This window comes from Drosophila subpulchrella, chromosome 2R (assembly GCF_014743375.2).
Source record: "Drosophila subpulchrella strain 33 F10 #4 breed RU33 chromosome 2R, RU_Dsub_v1.1 Primary Assembly, whole genome shotgun sequence".
Classification (NCBI taxonomy): Eukaryota; Metazoa; Arthropoda; class Insecta; order Diptera; family Drosophilidae; genus Drosophila; species Drosophila subpulchrella.
In genome coordinates, this window is record NC_050611.1 from 9,219,037 (window position 1) to 9,239,310 (window position 20,274).

General features: G+C 36.9%; 1 protein-coding gene across 2 annotated transcripts in view; it reads right to left on the minus strand.

The window, feature by feature from the left end:
- LOC119549209 (diacylglycerol kinase 1) overlaps positions 1-20,274 on the minus strand; it is a 56,194-nt gene that overhangs the window by 34,151 nt on the left and 1,769 nt on the right. For both annotated transcript variants that reach the window (XM_037857057.1, XM_037857058.1), the window contains exons 2-4: positions 17,212-17,318; positions 2,995-3,078; positions 427-509 (exon numbers count right to left, since the gene is read on the minus strand). In XM_037857057.1, coding sequence (XP_037712985.1) covers positions 427-509; positions 2,995-3,073 — 162 coding nt within the window. In that variant the 5' untranslated portion in view covers positions 3,074-3,078; positions 17,212-17,318. The remainder of the gene's footprint in view (positions 1-426; positions 510-2,994; positions 3,079-17,211; positions 17,319-20,274) is intronic.

Below are 20,274 nucleotides of genomic sequence, written 5' to 3' on the forward strand. Positions count from 1 at the left end.
ATAGGCATTTAAAACCTTTATTTTTTAAGTATTAAATATTTTTTCCCTGCCTTCTGAAAATCTTTTAAATTGTTCTTAGCAGTGCACACATGTAAGTATATTTTCAGATATGCTTTAACTTAATTTTTCCCTGCTTCCCAGAAACCTATTAATTTATTTCTCTCAGTGCACCCATGTGAGCTTCCGCTGGCTTAGCTGAATCGCCTTTCATCGGTCTTCCCAAGTCGCCTGGTTGGGGATTAAAGTGTAAGACGCAACCCGAGGCAAAGCAAACGGAGTCCTTGACTCGTGCTGTGAGTAGGGTCTCCCCTTTCCATCCTGCTCCTGCTCCTGCCCTCCATCCCCATACCCATCTCCATCCTCAACCGCTTTCAATTAATTGCAGGACAGGAGCGGAACGGAGCAGGGGATTTTGGCAACACTTACCCCATCCGGAATGCATTTGGGCGTGCTGGCGGCACTCGGCGAGCTGAACTCCCGCAGAACATCCTGCAGCTTTCGGGTGGAATCTGCAAGGATCAAGACAAATACAGGTGAGTGTAAGGCGAGCCAGGTGAGTCAGGTGAGCCGGGTGAGCCCTGTAAGCCGTGAGGGGACTATGCAAAGTTCAGTTTAGCCGTAGCACACGTCAATCGCTCGACTGGCGCCAGGTGAATTAAATCGACGTCTTAAGTGCCCCGGTGGTCAGGTGTTTTTCCCCCAGGTGGATCAACTGCAGCGCCGTGGGTATAATTAACTAATGGAAAACAAGTGGTTCGTGTAGGTAAATGCGGGTGGGTGTGGATGAGCTGGATGACTTGGACTTGGTCCGGTTGAGTTGACATGCTACTGCAAAATGCCTGGAATATAAAGTCCACGGGGAGTCTTCTGACCGAAATGTTTGGCGCCCAGAGTTTTATTAACCTAATGAGAGTTGTGTGTAAGCCGGTGTAGAACCGCAATTGTGCAGAGTGTCTGCACTCGAATGCAGTTCCAGTTAGCAGTTTGCAGTTCCAGTTTGCAGTTTCTGTTCCCTGGCAACGAAAAGCCAGCTGCACCCGACACTTTTGATGGCTTTCGTTCGGGGCTGCACCGCAGACTAAAAACAGTTTAACCGCACTCTAATAAGCACCTGCAGCCGCACCCACATACATACATATATCCTGGGCCACGCCCCCCGCCCTGAATGGCCACAATCTCAAATTACAATGCGGGTGCCGCCGAAGGAGATACAACCAAAGGTATGGGGGTTCCTTCTCTTTAAAACGGTCATAAAGAAATTTTTATTTAATTAACCGAAGGTTAAACTTTTGGAACCTACGAAAAATTAGCCAACTATTTTTGATTGCTTACTCAATAACTATATTAAGACTTTAAAAAATATTTGTATCAAAATGAATACATTTGAAAATAATCTTGTAATGTTATATTATTCGTTTTAAATTTTGATGTTTTAATGTTTTCTAAAGTGATTTATAAATATTTAATTAAATAAACAATTTTTGATAAAAATTTCTTTTAACTTTCTGTGTTTCTTAACATTTTTTTGGTAATTATAAAAATATGAAAAATAAGCAAGAAAAATAAACATTATTTAATCTAAATTATTATAAGCTTAGGTTTTAATATAAATATTAATATTGGAGGTATGCTTTATCATCTCTATGAGTTTGTTTTTAATCTGCAAAGCGAAATCTTCATGATTTAAATTTCGTGACTGGATGTATTACTTTACTATTTAAATATAAACTATAAACAGGACGAACCTTAAATGCTTTATTTATACCTCTTCGATTTTATTTAATCTGTTAAGCGAATCTTCTTACTATTTACTACCTAACTGCTTATTTTTTCACTGGAACTTGTACTTATGATCCTAATATGAAATAACTTGTATATTGTATACATTTACGCACTTCATATTGAAATACTTGTCGAGCTTCTTCGATTTTGAAGAGAATATTGCCTTGGCAGCTGCACTGACAGAAACGCGGCACTCCATCATCCAAGTGGGGCTTAGGAGTGGTCCAAGTTCACGAGAACTGGGTAATATCCCATAATCCGTAAGCTCAACATTCCCATTTGCCGTGCCGTGAAATTCCCTCTGCCAGGCAACCGGCGAGATGAAGTGGAGCGAAGTGCTCACCCAAAGGTAAACTACTTTGCCATGTCAAACAGCTTTGCAGCTGCAGCAAAGAATGCAAACAGTGTCAGACATAACTGTAACTCGGGGGATGTGCAGCAGATGTGTGGAAAGGATGCTGCCACAAAATCGCTCTTTAAGATGCGCTCCTCGAGCTTTGGCTGTCATGAGAAATCTGCTGAAATTGCAAGTGCAAGCCAGGCGAAAATGTAAATCTATCTAAAGGCAGAGATGGGAAATTTATGCTTTCTTTTTGAGCATGTGAAGGAAAAGGTGCAAAAAAAATATGCTCAGCAAGAGATGCTAAAAAAAAGATATTTCTTAAAATGGAAAAAGAAAATTTCTTTTATTGCAGTTGGATGGAAATTGTTTTTAAATTGATTTAAGTTCTTATTGCCAGGATATTTTACAAGACATTTGAATACCAAAAAATTATTGAATTTTATATTTTAAAAGAAGTATATTGCCATAAACTTATGCTTAAATAAATAAAAATTATATAATTCAGGTCTTTTTTTGATTTTCTCAACTAATTAAAAAGTTAACATTTTTTGAACTGAAAGCCTAATTAAAATGTTTACGGAAGCTTAACTTTTAATTACTAATTAAAGCACATGAGGTCACCTTTTAATTAATTGTATTAAAACTTAAAGTTTAAATATTTTAAAACGGCCTGTGTAAGCAAATGTTGGTTAGCCTGATGGCAAATTTAAGGGTAAACAAAAAGTTTTTAATTGGCCTATCTGTCCATGCCAGGAAAAGTACGAAATGGCAAAATAAAGGGCTGTCTGATTGGCCATCATTTGCATTTTCCCCCGTTGTAAATGTGTGTTCTTGATTAGTGCAATTTGATTTACTGCGTTTACACTTACATGAGGCCAACTCCTGCAGCTGCAAAAACTCGCGCGGCGACAATTTATCCCATTTCGGTGCTGCGATGCCAATATTCATTTTGCCTGAAAATATGCAATACATAACAAATGGTGACAAATTGTAATTTCCATCATAATGCGGGGCAATCAGGGGGCGAAACGAACGCATAATTTATGGCATTCGTATTTTGCATTTGCATATGCATTGCGAGTTCGCAATGTAAGTGCCAAACTATCTACAGAGCCCCGCAAAAATACGTGGGTTCTGCGTACGTGATTGTGGCATTGGCAATCAATATATTTCGCAGAGTGTGTGCGATGAAAACTAAATTGCTTTAAAATGTTATCTCCCATATTCACACACCCCCTTGACCTTTCGCACACTCGGTTGTACATCCTGGATGATATTTTTAGCCATCCTAAGTGGCCATCGGAGAGAGGTCCTGTGACGCCTGTCCAAAACAGCAGAAAGCGAATTGGGAAAACTTTAGTTCCCTTAAAACGCTTTATGAAATTGTCAATATAAAGTTGGAAAAATTCATGAGGCAAAGAATAAATTTAACATTTATATAATAAGCCACATTGACTGTTAAACATAAATTTGTTATGTTCATCTTAAGAAAGTTCTTGAAAAAGTTATAAAAAGTCTATAAAGTTAAAAACTGTATGTCATGGACTTTCAATCAAAGCAAAATAGTTTTGGTTATAAAAAATATATATAATCCAATAAGTTAAATCGTAATATATATGATTTTTAGTTCGTCTTATAAAAAGTATTTAAGCGAGTTTAGTTATTCTTTTAACATACATTTTTTAACTCTGCGTGACGAAAACCATAAGACAGACATTACATCTTATCAGTATGTCGTACCAATATTTATAGGGGAGTGTAGGGTAAGGTGACGAACTCGTCAAATATTAAATGTTACGTCACGTCAAAAATTCCAAATAATTGTAGACGATTTATCTTATCGTGCTGACAATGTATTTACAATAATGTTATTAGGAATTCGCGTAATATGTTTGAGAGACTATTTTGAGTAAAACAGGGTAGCAAAAATTAAAAAAACGAATTCAATTTATATACGTTTCAGTATTGACAGAGCAAAGATTTGTAAAAACCAAGTCAGATAAATATAAACAAGTATTAATAAGATCTTGAGTTCTTCGTAGTTTGTGTTTCCAACAGTACCTAGAAGGGCATCGTGACAAACATTTGTAGGTTTTTTCGGTATTTGCTTACAATAAATTATTATTATTTTTTTCTTTTCTGCATCCGGTAACTAAAAAAACAATTATTTCTGATTTATTTTTTTGAACTATAAATTGAACAATTTAATTTTTTCAATTTAAGCCCAGAACTGAAGTAGACATTTTTTTTAAGTGTACAGCTAAATATGTATTCACTTTCAACCTTTCTTAAAGAAAAATAAATCATTTTCGCGTTAGTCACCGTACCCTACACTCCCCTATTTACTTATTCATTAATTTATTATCAGTGAGTCGAACCTTTTTTTCGAACTATTACAAAGTCGGTTAAAAGTTCGTCATCCAGGTGCGTATAAAAAACTTAAGTAAAATAGTCTGTAAAATATTAAATATAGAGAATGCTATATTAAATTACAATGTATGTATATATGTACCTAATCCACGACCAAAATGCTTTGATATTACTTATTAATTAGTTGAATTTGTATGCTAATTACTACTGCTTACATTTTCAAATTGTCATAAACTGAAAGCCAATTTTTCGCACATTTCCTCGGGCTGTCAGATGGCCACAAAATGTCACAGTAGGAGAACGGAGAACTTGCAAGCGGAATGGGTGCAAATGGCCATTAGCCAATTTTAGTTTCCGCCATATGTGTGCCCATTTTCAGAGTGTGGGGTGTGTCGCCTGCCGTTTGACACGTCATTACTGGCATCAACATCATCACTATCTACATCATCATCACTATCCACATCAGCATCGTCATCATTCTCGTTAGCAAGGTCATAATGATGAGCTGCTGGCTAATCAATGGCATAATTTCCCCGCGGAATCTCCGTCACAGTTGTGACGTCACACGGGCTTATGGCATTTTGGCTAACACACACACACGCATAACAATCAAACGCCCACGCACACACACATGCAAAGGCAAAGGTATGTGTCAGCCACAGACAGACAGGCATTGCTATATATATAGCCTCCATATATATAGAGATATTATAAAATAGAGGGGGGAATCATATCAGATATATATGTGCTTTGTTGGCTTGGCTTTTTTGCGTTCTCAATTCACTTGGCGTTTATTTTTACTCTCTGGCCATTTAGCGTTTTTATTTATTCATTTCACAAATCTTTCTCTAAAGCTTTTGTCTTGCTGATGTTATATTTAGCCGGCTATAATCAACTGATTGACTAACTTATCATTTTATCCACTGCCGAGCACTTGTCAACTTGAAAGTGAAAAAGGCAAATGGAAAATGATATTTCACAAGAGATTTCCCTTTTTGATCGTAAAATCTTAATAGAGATTCTTGTAATGCCCATTATATCCAGCTCATTTGGCTTTAATGCCTGGAGGGCGTTAAGAGTTCCTGTGTATGTAAAAATCCTTGGATAATAAACTAATGAAAATGCAAATGAAGCACACAAATAAATAGTGCAGCATACAGGGCGTATGCGCAATCTGAATGTTAATTGCGCCACTAATGGAGGGGTGTGTGTGTGTTATGTGAGTGTTGTGAGTGTTGTGAGTGCTGTGAGTGTGTTTGTGAGTGTTTTTAAAGCATCATCATAAAACTCGCATTTCTGAGAAACTGAATATCTGGATATCCGCTTGCTTTCTGCTCGTAATGGCCCTTGGCCAACGGCAAAAACTTCAATAAATTGGCTTGGATTTTTCTGTCTTTGTTGGTCAATGGACGCGCTCATCCCGCTGCCCTTTGACATTCGAGTAAAAAGAAGAGAAAAGAAGGGGAGTTCAACGGACTCTCAAGTGCCCTGCTTTTTATGCTGCCCACATAAAATATTATTAGATTATGCGTTCGCTCCACTCGCACACAATGCGCATCAGATTCCGATTCAGCTTGTCCTCGTATAATATGTATATATGTTTATATATATATGTTTATGTGCAGAAAGGACCTACCAACACCCTCTTATTGTTTTAGCCCAAACAAAATTGCCATAAAATCTAGCACATAAATGTCCGACACAGAACCATTTTGCTTTTTTCTTTTTTTTATGTTCAAAAATTGGCCCGCCAAATCATTATACTTCAACGGTCCACCGTTCTTGTATCTTTTTGGGCATAGCAATAATAAAAGTAAATCAAATAAAACAACAGCATATTGCGACTTTTTATGGCCTTTAGCTTTGCGGCCCTGTTTAATGGCCGCCGCACTCTGATCACCAAGCAAAAAATCAAATATTTTCCAGCACATCAATAACCATTTCATATATTTAAATGTGAGTCCACCCTCTACAAATCGCCTTTGAATTGTAATTAGTTAAACAGGATTTATTATTTTATGAAACACTCAATCATGTCGGCTTTTTGTTCATACTTCCGTGATATGTTTTCCTCTTGTTTGGTAAATTACGCAAATGACAAATAAATACGTACTTATTAATGTAATCAGGAAAACAAATAAAGATGCGATTAATCGTTTAATGAAAGCGCGAAATGTATCCATAAATTGGAGTGTCTTTGTAAATTATAATAAAGTAGGTATTCCATTTTTTATAATATTGTTAAAATAAACAAAGAAACATTCGAAAAATGAATGGCAAAATAGTAATACAGTTTAAATCATTTGCTTATTAAAAAAATTACACATTACAATCGAAATGTTATAATTATTTAATAGCTTTCATAAATAAGAACGGACAAATAATAAAGAAGTAGGCAAAACATCGCATTTTATTTCAAGAACGCGTATTAAATAAGGTCTTATCTCTTTTATTGATATGAATACTATCGATATATTTATTTAAAATTGTTCTGCTTATTAGTTGCATATTTATAATAAAATATTGATGTATGATTTATACGTCTTCTTTTATGTGATATTGATAAGCATTTGTATATTCCTGATAACTCAATATATAAAAATATTCACAGAAAGCATCAGGTCATCCAAAACTTCTCCCAATAATTTGTTCTCATTAGCCAGTTAAATTACATACCATTGATGAAACGCAAATTGAGGAAAATGTGTGACATAATCCATTTGAGAGCATTGTGTCGTTTTCAAGCATACAAGTGTGTATTAAATAAATAATTGTAAATCAATTGATGTCAGGCATAAATAAATTATTTAAATGCATCGGTGGAAAATGCAAGGCCCAAACTTAATTTAACTTTAAAATGCGAGCATATACACATATGAATTTATTCAAAGGGATACATGTCCCTGTGTAAATGGGGCTCCAGAAAAAAAAAGGATCATGACGAATCGCGCTTTAATTAACGTCCCTGATTTGATCGGTAAAAATAAATCCATGAATACGGCACAAGCCATGCATGAATATAAATTCGAATATATTTTCAATCGATTGCTCTTCCCCTTCGCATTCAGCAGAGCTTTGGGTGCGGAAAATGTTTGCCTCCGCTGAATGTGAATGGCGACGAGTGTTTGCTTTTATGAAATTGACATTATTGTTTATCAGTCGCGTGGGCCGTGCACTCGCAGTAGCTCTACCCATTGTTTTCCCCTGACAATAATGCAAACAGCCAGCGAAAAGCGAAAAAACACGCTGCAAGATTGTCAATGAGCCGTGCACACAACTCACTCGCTTCTATTTTATTTTAGTTGAGTGCACAGAGCAGCCGGCGGTAATCTGGATCCTGGATCCTAAATCCTGAATCCTGAGTCCTGTCAGCAGCAATCCCAGCATTTTCGGGGGCAAGCAGGGGTTAAAAAGGTCGAGTGCCATGCAAAAGATATGTACTTAAATGAGAATACTCATTTGCCTTTCATAACACGCTTTTTATGGGTACATGCTCAGACTCTTGAATATTTATTGCGTTTTTTGAGTGCGCTAAATCGTTATTATGCTTCTCGACTGAGTAATATAAGAAATGCATATTCAGTTAAAACTAGTTTAATGGGTTAATCAAAATAATGTTGTAGTTTAATGGGTTAATCAAAATAATGTTGAAGGTCATTTACACAAACTTTAATGTTACTTCTATTTTATCCAAAAATAAACCAGTGCAAAATAAAATATAATTAAACTAAGGACAGATTTCTGATTTTCACATTAATTTTTGAGATTAAGATTAGTCCCTAGTATTAGAAAAGCAATGTTTTGTTTAAAATAACAACGAATAGTTAGCCATTTGCATATCTTACTGTCATTAGTAATATAGCATCATATTAAGAGATAGAATTTCAACAATCCTTTTATTTAAATGGCCGTTTTTGATTTATCTTAGTAGAGTTCTACCATATAATGTGCCACATTTGACCATTACCTGCAGTCTAAAGCTGAGTCTTAGAGTTTGAGCATTAAGTCTTCAAGATAAATCTTTTAAAATTCATGCGTAAACTGAATTATTAAATTCGAATTCAAATCATCGAGTTTTTGCCAGCAGGAAAGTCCCCTCGTAATCCCCTGTTCGCTGGTCGTTCTAAACAAAAGTGTTAGCATACTTTTTGGGGAATGTGTGAACTGAGCTGCAGGGCTAAAACCATGTTGCATGTGCCACACAATGCCGCTTGTGTGTGTGTGTGTGGGGGTTAGTGGTGTGCACACCCGCTAAACGCTTAAAACCCACTGTAAACCGTCAGTTTAGCACGCTGGCAGCAATGGTCAGTGGTACACGCAAAAAATAAAACATTTCCCGTATGTAATAAATAAACATAATATATTTATTTGTTTATACATGTTTGTTCAACATTTGTTTATATCAGTTTTTATCAATTTTTGCAAGGAACTCCTCTTTTTTGGTGTGTGTACCTCCTGAACCCAGAGGCAAATGTCACCACACAGCAGGCCCCGCGGAATCGAACTGCACTGGGTCGATGTAAATGGGACCGGACATGTGCTGCACTAAATAAACTACGGGGATAAAAACGCAAAAATACCGCAGCAGGAGGGGCGGAAGCCCTGGAGCAATTAAAACTATGGATAGATGGAGGGCGTGGCTGTGGAAAAAATGCAATTGTGTTTCCGCTGACTTTGACAGAACTGGCCGCGAATGTCTGTTGGCCAGACACGGTCATGGATACAATCGAGGGGAAAGATACATGTGGATACAACGCAGGGTCATAGGTTAGTGTTGATGTCTTAACCTTTTCCTAGAAAGTTAGTTATTTATTAAAAACTTAAAGTGGCTTCTATTTATTACTTTAAATATACTTACATAAGTCTAAGCTTTTAAAAATATTTATTTTTTTTATATGACAGTGGCATTTGTATATTGGTAAAAGATTGAGAAGAAATGATACCTAAATTTCCTATAAAAAGGTTAATTAACACCCCCATATTATGTTGCTAAACAAATTGATATAGTATTTTTAAGAGTAATTTTATTTTGGTTTAACTCGCCATAGTTTTAAGAGTGTTTTCGAGGAAAGAAATTTCCAAAATACCATTTCCTATATATATCTATTTAACAATATTTAATGGTACTAATAATACAATTGAATATCGAATTAATCCTGACACTAGGTATTTAAAGTTCTAAATATTAAGTTCTTAGGAAATTACTGAATTAGTGAAACTTTGGTTTAAAGAAACAGCTTCGTAAATATTAAGATTTTCAGAAAGACTGTCATCTTAAGTTTGTATTTTAAGCTAATATATTTGATTTAAGCCTCGTTTGAATTACAATGTTAGGACTCCAAGTCCCAAACTTTCTTCTAATCCCCTGGACCAGACAACCCTGCCCACGGACCACAGGAAGTGCGCTTTAAGTATGGCGTCTGGTCGCGTCTTTTTTGCTTTTCTGCACACTTCCGCTTGTCAACCAAAGGGAACCGGAAGTGGGGAAAGGGACTTCACAAAGACTGCGAAGGAGAAAGCGAAAAGCTCGCTGTCATTGTTATTTCGCCTCGGTACTGAACGGCTGTATTTGCGGCCGGGGCTCTATAGTTCCAAAGTCCATAGTTCCAGAGCTATAGCTATAGCTACATCCATAGCTCCTTTATCAAATGCTGGTCATGCACAATCAGCTGCGCGACTGGAGGCGGTGCCAACAAAGGAAGATGACAACTGTTTCTGGAGGGGATTCGGACGGGGATGGGGATTGGGATGGGGATTGGGATCGGGGATGGGTATCCAATACACAGCCGCACAGCGCTCTTCGCTTTTGTGACAGCAATTGAATCAAATTTATTGTCTGCATCCGATGCCATGCAGTTTCCACTCAACGTCGCGAACCCATTGTCAGCGTGGCATGTAATGTCACGTCCTGTTTTTACGAGGATCAAGTGCACAAAGTATGACGCCAAAGCGGTTGGAAATGAAAAAATTAAATATAAATGAGATTCGCGCGTGGATTTTGCTCTAAGCTTTCGACCAAACACTCCAGCGATATAAAATGTCAATAGCCCCCCAGGCCAAGTAGCATTAAAAGCAGCCATCGGAAATAGAAATATTGGTTGGCAGAGGAAAATAAATAAAAAGCTGGCAACATAAATTGGCAATCGATGAACATACACTCTTTGATTGAATTAGAAAAAGGATTTAATCGCATTGGGGTTGGTTTTAAAAGGATATAAATTGAATGCCAGTATCAAATACAAAATTTTGAAGTAAAAACCAATAATCTTTTTCATTTTATTGAAGGGTTATTGCTCAAAGAATAGTGTTTAAATGGATAATAAATTTGGCATCAAACAGTAAATAGACATTTTTATTAAATATAAGAAAGGTAAAGGTAGGTATAAAAAGGTTAAATAACATGTTAAAAAATCTTAAGCTTTCCAAGGAGACTATAAAAATATTTTAAAAACTCAATTGGTTTAAAAAACTCAAAATGCTAGCCATTGGCATTTTTATTAAATATATTAATATATATCTTAAAGTAAAAGATATAAAAATCTTAAGCTTTCAAGGAGACTGTAAATATTTTCTTAAAAGCTTAGTTTCTCTAAAAACATTAAATGCTTTGTTTGCTTTCAGTTTTCAGTTTTCCAGCACCGTGGTCATGAAAAATGGTTTTCCCGTTTTCCCCCAGCCAGCTTTTCCATCTCACTTTAAACTGGGCCAACCGACCCATGCAGACATTTCGTTCTTTGTATTTCTGCGCGATTTAATTGCTGTTAATTGGCCGGCTAAACAGTTGATGTTACTTTGTTTTATTGCCAGCGTGATGGGTGGAAAATGGGCAGCAGCGGGGTGTTAGGGCGAAGGGGAGAACTTTTAATTTTATTTACGCCAAAAGACCGACAAGTACGTGCCGTGAATGCGTAATTAATGCTTGAAAATGTTTTATGCCAAAAATAACTCCGGCAACAAAGTCGCCTGCAAAGAGCAGCAGCCACGGGCCAAAAGGAAGCCCTGGCGAAAATTGCCAGCAACACCAGGCCATAACCATAAACGTAGGCACCATAACCGAACAGAACCCCATCCTCCTGCCCCCAATTGAACCCATTCACCACCTTGTTCCCATGCTTTTCGCCATGTCATCCCAAATAGCGAAAAAAAGTAATGAAGCACTAAAAGTTTAAAGGTGGGAGAAAGTTTAAAGTTTGTGAACTGGCAAAGATATTATTAGTTCTATTAAATCAAGTAATAACGTTAACACACTTAAACTTTCATTGGATTTTATATGACAATATAAAACATACGTAAGTTAAATATCAAAACCCTTTTTTAAAGAAGTAATCCTTAACGAACTACTAAATTAAATATTTTCTCTATATTTTTAGCTGATATGTTTATCATGTTATGAAGGGCATTCTACGTAGTGACGAATCCCGAATTGTAATACCACCCATTTCGGTGACATGCTTATCATGCATTGAATGCATAAATGAATGGCATTCCACGTAGTAACGAATCGCAGATTGTAATACTAACTCTTTTCAGAAGTTTATTGGTTCACAGAAATAATTGGACTGAACGTCAAAAAGCGGGAAATCCCTAAGAAAGTTATGGCACTTTGAAGATTTGTGGATCATATTCAAAATGAAACCTTCATACAATTTTCTATTTGGAGCGCTTTCGTCACGCCTTTCTTACTTCATTAGAAGTTCTTTTTGTTTTGCTTTAACTGTAAGCTCGTTTGGAAACATCACATAATTAATTGGATTCAATGCTTATATGCCAAACTTTTCCTCAGTGTTTAGATGTGCTAAAATACATTTCCGTCCGTGTTTCTGGAGAGATTTCCCCCCTGAATTTTCACTTTGATCGACGGTCGGACAGCCTTCAATGGAAATTGATGACGCCACACCGCGCCTGCCCCCATTTTCCCGCGAGGCACTGTGGGCTTGGGACTGGGAGGTGTGTTCATGTCCATGTGCTGCTGAATATAATTTCTTAAACAATAAAAACTGTTTTGTCTTCGATAAACAGAAGCGTGCTGGAGGAGAATGGCCGTGCATGCCGGCGATCTATAAAAATAGACAGGCAAACAAACAAATCGATGCCTGAATGGAGGGACGCCGCGTCTTTCGGCACATATGTATAAAAATACGAAATGATCTTATAGCTGACCTTACACATTTGCAGCACCTGGCCGACTAGCCTCCGCAACCTGACAACCTGGCAACACGGAGGCAGCTGGGCCAGCAGGGATGACACTTTATAGATCAAAACTTTAAAAAGATTAATGACATTTTTATAAGATAAACTTCCCTAAGTTTGTGTTAAAATATTTTTATCTTTTTAATATATATTTATTTACTTAAATCCAATACAGTTTTTATAAAATAAACTTTCCTAAGTTTGTGTTAAGATCTTTTATTTTTCCATTTTAGATATATATTTGTTTTGGACCTTACAAAAATATTTACGAATTACGCAATCTTTCTTTTAATTATAGTAGTTTTACTTGGCAATAATGTGATGTGGTAATAATGTGATTTTATTAATATATAATAAATTGCTTTGAATCAACATGATTTTATCTACTAATATTATTTATATTTTAATAATTTAAGCAATTATATATCAATAATAAGCTAGTAAAACACCCTTATGTTAAGCAATATATATTAAAATCAATCCTATTTTTGGATAATAATCATTTAGCTCCATTTATACAGAACAGACTTAACATGAAGTTAGGAAAGAACCATATGTACTTTTGTTATTTTAAATTTCTAAAGTTAATCTAGATAAAAAATTGGTTAATGTGATCATCTCTATTGCGAAACACGGAAATCCTAGCGGAAAGCCAAGCGAAAAGCTCGCAAAGGAAGGGAAAGCGATTTGATTGAATTGCCACAATTAGAAAGATTTCCAGATTTGCTCGCCTTGTTTGAGTTTGTTTTGGTTGCGGTTTTAGCGGCTTTCGGAACTCGTGGATGTTTACACGGATGCCATGGCTCCGTTCCCCTGCGGTTAAATATTTGATGAACTAAAGTGGAAAATTTGTACCGACCAGCGGGGCAAAGTGCATGACAGAGCGAGAAATCAAGTGGCTGAGTGTCGGACTTCTTAAAGCGGAATTTCCCAGGATTTCTTTGCTTCATTCATGTATTTTTTTTTTGCCGTTTCCTAGAGATATTTAAGCCGGGCCACGCCCCTCCGGTCAGCGTGACAGATGAGAAATAGCAGTATTTCCTGGACCAGTGGCCAGTGGCCAAATCGATTCCGACTCGGATTCGGATTCGTTTTGGCCTGCAGCAATGCCCGCACTTACAACACACAACCTAAAATAGCAAACGCTTTTTGGCTGCCCCAGATTACAAACGCACATGGATAGGGAATATAAATCTGTGTGGTATCTCGTAACCGAGTGAATACAGGGGGAGAAATTCTACATAGCTTAGCAAATTGTGAAAAAATAAATATGTATATAAATCTTCCTAAGAAGAAAGAATGCCTCATTAAAAACTCCACTTGCTTAAGATTATTTTATAAAAATTAAGAAAATCGTCAACGTAAATGGAAAAATATTATGGATTGAAAGTTATATCACACCAGAAGTGAATATAAATTTATGAATATATTTATAAGCTAATCTATCGAAACATCAACTGCCAGAATGTAATCAATTTAATGAATTGGTACTGCAGTCATAATTATAATAGACATTATAAAAGGATACACTTGTGCTTTAATAATTTCTAAGTAAATTTTATCATTATCATATAAGATTATATTATTATAAGATTGCTTGTAATAATCTTTATTAATCTTAAATGATACAATTTTTTAAAGCCATATATGCATTTGTATTATTTAAATCAACTTAAAATTCCGAATCAAATCAATCCTTAAAACTTGTTATCAAATATATCAGATATATATCGAACTGTCTTTTTAATAATGTTCCAACTCAAATCTAATGCTAATAAATATTTTTTCCTTGTTTTAAAATAAAAGTAAGGTCAACTTCAAACTCAAATCTGAAGTAAGAAAAAAGTTGGTTTAGCTGGCTTATTTACTAGTGATACAATACATAAACTAAGTATATAAATAGTATTTTTCCCTTTCCAAGTGTTTATTTTCTCAGTGCAGCGTACAACATATAGCACTCACCACTCGGTCGGCCTCTGACGTCAGAGCCCCTTTGGACCGCAGCGAAAATGGCCATTGAAATGTTGACGTCGACGGCGTTGCGAGTAACGGATTTGTCTCTGCCCTGTTATTGTTATTGTTTAGCTCACAGATACTCACTGCCAGTGTGTGTGTGTGTGAGTGTGTGCGGTTTATTGACATTCAACGGCCAAAGCGAGTGTGTGTATTTGTTTTGGTCAGAGCCAGGGATAGATGAAAAATTGATTGTGCTTCACCTCAACAATTTGGCAAGCTGAAAAAATACCGTACTCGTCATTCATGTGTGTCAATTAAGGGTTCCCGGCGATTGCACAATGCACCCACTGTACCTGCCCATACGTCATCATCACCAGCCAATCCACGGGATTCGGAAAAGTAGGTTGGGTTTATTTCCCCGCGTTGCCACCGGCGACAGTTGGCCAATATTGAGATGGAATGCCCGACACATGTTACAAATTTCGAGAACTCGAGCACTCGAAACTCGTATAAATCAAAGACATGACAAAATATTGAAGGCATTTTGTCGCTTAATTGGAGTGCCACGCGTTGCCAAAGACAAAGGCAAGTCGACTGATAAAAAAAGAATGCAAAGGCGGCGGCAACTTTGACTGGCACATTTGACAGGCTAAATGCGAATGCCACGGGAAGTAATCTATGTGGGTGATCCCGGGGAACCGATAGCTGTCAGGATATCAGGAAAGACCTCAATGCGGAAAAAAGATAGGCAAATAATACAACAAGTTTAAAAAGAAATTAATATAAGTTGGAGTATTATTTCAACTCAAAACTAACTCTTTAAATAAAATATTTAATTGATTCTTAATAATTAAACATTATAATAAGATATAGGAAACTATTGTCAATAAAAAGTGCTGTTTTCATTTTAAAGTTTAAGATTCTATTTTCTCATAGAATAAAAGCTGCAATACTGGGATTGAGCAAGCAGATTCTAGGGATTCCTGCGCAGTGCAGGTTTGTTTTGTCAGAGTGCCACGCCCCCTCTAACGCCCAGAAGCCGCCCTCTAAAATAAAAATTTTAACTGAAATGTATTGTTCTAATTAATAATCATTAATACCTCTCGTATAGCGTTCTTCCTTGTTTTAATATTATTTTTTAAGTCGCGTATTTTATCTATTTAAAAAGTTACACCTGATAAAATAAATGAAATAATAAAATCCCATCTAGCTCTTTGCATTGATAATCGGAATCAAGTAAAAATTGTAATATGTTTTCTTTTTACATAATATTCCTATGAAACCCTTTTGTTGTGCTGACGCGTTTTGTCGCCAATTTCGTAAGGATATTACGTTTTGTGCCCATTTTGGCACATACAGCCCCGATTGCAGGACGATTTTTTACAGCACGTTAACCCTGAATGGCACATCCCGAAACGGACTTTGGATTAGGAGCGTCCCTGTGGGCCGCCTTAACAGGACTCTACTCACAAAGAACGAAGCTCCACTCACTCACACACTCTCGTCGGGGCTGTCAGACGCCATTATCACATATTGCCGTCACTTTGTGTTCCCCCAAATGCCGCTGTATTTGTGGCCGTAATGCGCAGATACTCGTATGCCAAAGGTCCTGCTTGGAGTCCTTATTCGCATAGTCGCATATCCGGATCGGGGACATATGCAAATGGTGGATGGCCAAATGGCGAATGGTAAATGGTGACTGGCAAATGCCAAGTCGGTCAAATCGTTTTCGCACATGAGCCTTATTTGCATCTCATTAACATCCGGAGCTAGAGGGTCTTCAACAATGGCCGCCGTGTCATTTCCGCTGCCATTCTGTATTTCTATTTCCGTTTCCGCTTTGCAATATGCCAAGGGTCGGATAATTGTTGCACTAAAAATAGCATAGTATATATATGCGTTTGGGCCACGCCTAATGAGCATGTCCTTCGATGATTGACATGTGATGGGGCAGTTAATGTCACATATTTTGATAAATTGTTTTACGACCATAATTTGCGCAACTTTTATTGCCTTTTTTTGTAATGGCTCTCCTATTAGTGTTTTATGCGCCGTAAAAGTATCTCCAAGCATTCATCATTATGCTGATAGTTGTGAGATAGAAGTGGCAACAAAATGAAATTAAATTATTTACACGGCTCTCGGCGGGCGCCTTTTGCATTTTATGACAGCGCAAACAGGCCGCACTCTTATTTATTCAACATTCTGCTGAACACGCGCTCAAATAATTTATGTTTGGCATAACCTTTGGGACCCCCGGCAAACAGGGGCGAACAAGGGTTAACAGCCAGGTTCCAGACAGATACGGATACATATTTAGATACAGATACGCTGCGAAAACAACTGCCCAAAAACGTACTGATCCAAGAACTCTTTTTATCTACGAACAACATTGAAATATATTTGATATACAGTTAGGAAATACATTTAAATTTGTAGGACTTTTTTTCCTGTGTACATCTACAAGATAAGAGATACGAGAGTAATGTTCTCCGAGGATTGGGGACTGTTTACATTTTGACGAGCCCGTTAAAAGCGAATTATTTGACTATTTATACGTGTTTACATACCTTTCTGCTGCTTCTTCCGTGGCGCTTCAATAGAAAGGGACGGCGACAGGGGAGCGAGCCGGAAAGAGACGGGAGATGGGTTAGCTCCTCCTCGAGTTTAGTGCATGCTGCAAGGAAATTAGCAAACACAAAAAGTCAGCGGAAGTTGTGAGAAAATCTTCGGGGCAAACATCAGATAAAGTAAAAGCAAACACTCCATGTTTGTGCCGTAAATCTATTGTTCTTAGTCTTCAATCTCTTTGTTATTTAATATTTAACTACACCACAAAGTGTTAATTGTGTTGGACCAAGCGAATTATATAATTAATTCAACGAGTTTACTTTTAATCAAGCCACCCAACTTGGCCAACAAATAGTACTAAGACTTGGCTTGTTTACACAGTGCCTTCTTGGCCAAGTCCTAGTCCCAGTGATTGTGTCTTTCAAGTTTCTTCCGTAGTTTCTATTTGGTCCGTAATAAATTTATCTTAATATCCAGGCGATGTGGAAGTTTCGGTCGTCTAAGCGCATTTTTCATTCTAATGGAGTCGTCTGCACAATGCAAGGAAAACTTTTCTCCTTTGCACCACCGCAAACAATGCCAAGTTATATATGTACATGGGAAACATATGGGCGGGTGTATGCAGGTACAGTTGGGGTTACAAAAATAGGAACAATGTTGCCTAAGTTATACGTTAATAAGGGTTCAGGGATTACTCAGTAAATATTGGCAAATATTTTACTGAACCTAAATATTCGTTTATATTTAATATATTTTTTTACTCCCATAATGTGTATTTGAGAAATTTGTACTAAATCATATAACTAAAGAAATAATTTTTACCTACTGAAAATCAAAAAAAGGAAAAAATTCTTAGATGCCATCTGCGTTTATAGTATTAAGTTGTTTGTTTTGCGGAAAAAGATTGTTTGGAACCTATAGCGAATTCAAAAACTTACCTTTTAAAATTTAGTAATGAAATAAATATCTCAAGTTGCTAAAACTATTTCTTTTGCCACGACTGTAGCTATGTATATTTCCCATGGCATGGAACACATGTTAAACATTCAGAATAAAGCAAAACTTTGACATCAAAGTTTGTTGCTGAAATAATTTGTGTGTTGTTCAATGTGTGAAATTGAAATTATTTCGGCTCGAGACCCCCAAAGAGCTTGGTAAATTGGGGAATGGTGCTTTAATCAACTTTGAAGGAAGTTCATTAGCACCGGGCACACGGCCCACGGGACGTATGCGTAATGGGGATGATGGGATCGATTTAATAGTAGAGTCAAAACATCGATTAGCCGCACTTGGCGGGGCGATAAGTCGCTGCCATTAAATGCTCGTTAGTAGTCATTGCCATATCTGTATCTGTAGTATTTGGCAAATTATCAGCCAGCGTTGCTCCTCTAATCAGCGCTGGCCAAACAAAAAACTGACATGAATGAAATTTACAGGGAACCGAATGGCTCTTTTTACTTGCTGCCATTACACTGGCTAACATAATATTTGTAAAATGTAAGTACAAATTTTTTTTTAACTTGAAAATCTACTAAATGTATTAAATGTTTCATATACTGCAAGGGTATATGCATAGAAAGATTTCTTTAAAGTTACAAAAATTATACTTATCATATAAAAACAGATATGTATTTCTTTTATTGGTTGAAAATATTTTGTTTTTAGTGCATTAGGAAAATATCACTTGCCTGAACTGCTTATCAAAATGTCTTCTTTTTTTTTTAGTATAACAAATTCATTTATTTAACGTTGATCAGCCAACCTAATGGCTATAAAACGTTGTGTACGAAGAATGCCAAAGAGTTTAACTTAATATTGTTCACAAAATATGACCTTGACTTCTTATAGAAAACCCAGGATAATATAGAACAATATATATTTCATTTGCAATGGAAATTCAAGGCCAGCCATTGTATTCCTTCACAAAAACTTTGTGTGTGTGAACTTGGTTTAACAACAAATTTTGAAAAGTAATTTCTCATTGTCTACGCTTGGCCATTGTTATGCTAAACTTTGTTGAAGAGTGTATCTGCTGGGCCGCGTATCTTCTTTGCGTATCGCGTATCTCACCGCGGGCGAGGAAAACTGGGGGATGAGCGAGGGGAAAGCGGGATGGCGACTTCAATGCGAACGCCACGCCCCTGGGCAAAATGCTTGCCTCACTGATTTGCGTGCAGCGCACTCCCAACAAAAAATAAATAATAAAAAAACACAGAAAACAGAAAAAAAAAGAAGTAAGGACTGGGTGTGGGCACTCGGATTTTTGGGATACTTGGGGCCTGTGTCACATTTCTGTGCCGAGCTTCGTGCTATTTTTGCCATTTTGTTTGCTTTTCTGGCTGTGCGACGCTGCGGCTTATCACATAATTTGAATAAAGTAGCTGCAATCTTGTGTCAGTTTATCGCAAATTAGAACGACAACGGACAGGGGTGCAGATAAAACCATCAGTTAAATAGCAGTGGCAAACGCGACAAATTGTCTATGGCTAGAACACACGGGAGATCTAGTTAAATGTAGTGAAGTAATGTAAATGGAAAAGAACAAACTTTGGAAAAAAAAATCAAGCATACGCCCTTCAATTTGTTTACTTTGGGCTGCAAAATCAAATTATGCACATGGGCGCCAGGTGAGAGTAAAAGGAAATGGGTGGGGGGGCGAAAAATGAATGGGCAAAAGTAATTGAATCAGAAACAAATTGCAGGACATGTCGCCCGCCAGCCTGCTGGCAACTGTCTGCTCCTTTTTCCCATGTCACGGATGTTACCCGATTTTCCCCGTCTACAGCTGCCTTTTCCCGGACGTTGAGCAAATTGCTTGACACTTTTAATTATGGAAATTGACTAACGCTCTGATGGGTAGCGATGAAAAAAAGGAAAAAATCATATAAATATGCAGGTATGATGGAAATGCCAAGCATAAGTTAAGCAGTCCGTTAATTTTCCACACCCCCAAAACCTTTATTTAAATGTAAGCCCATTAAAAGCTCTGCCATTGGCTATCAAAGCAGCTAATATGGCCTATAAACTAAAACAAATCGAAACCGTTTTGAGCGAAATAAAAC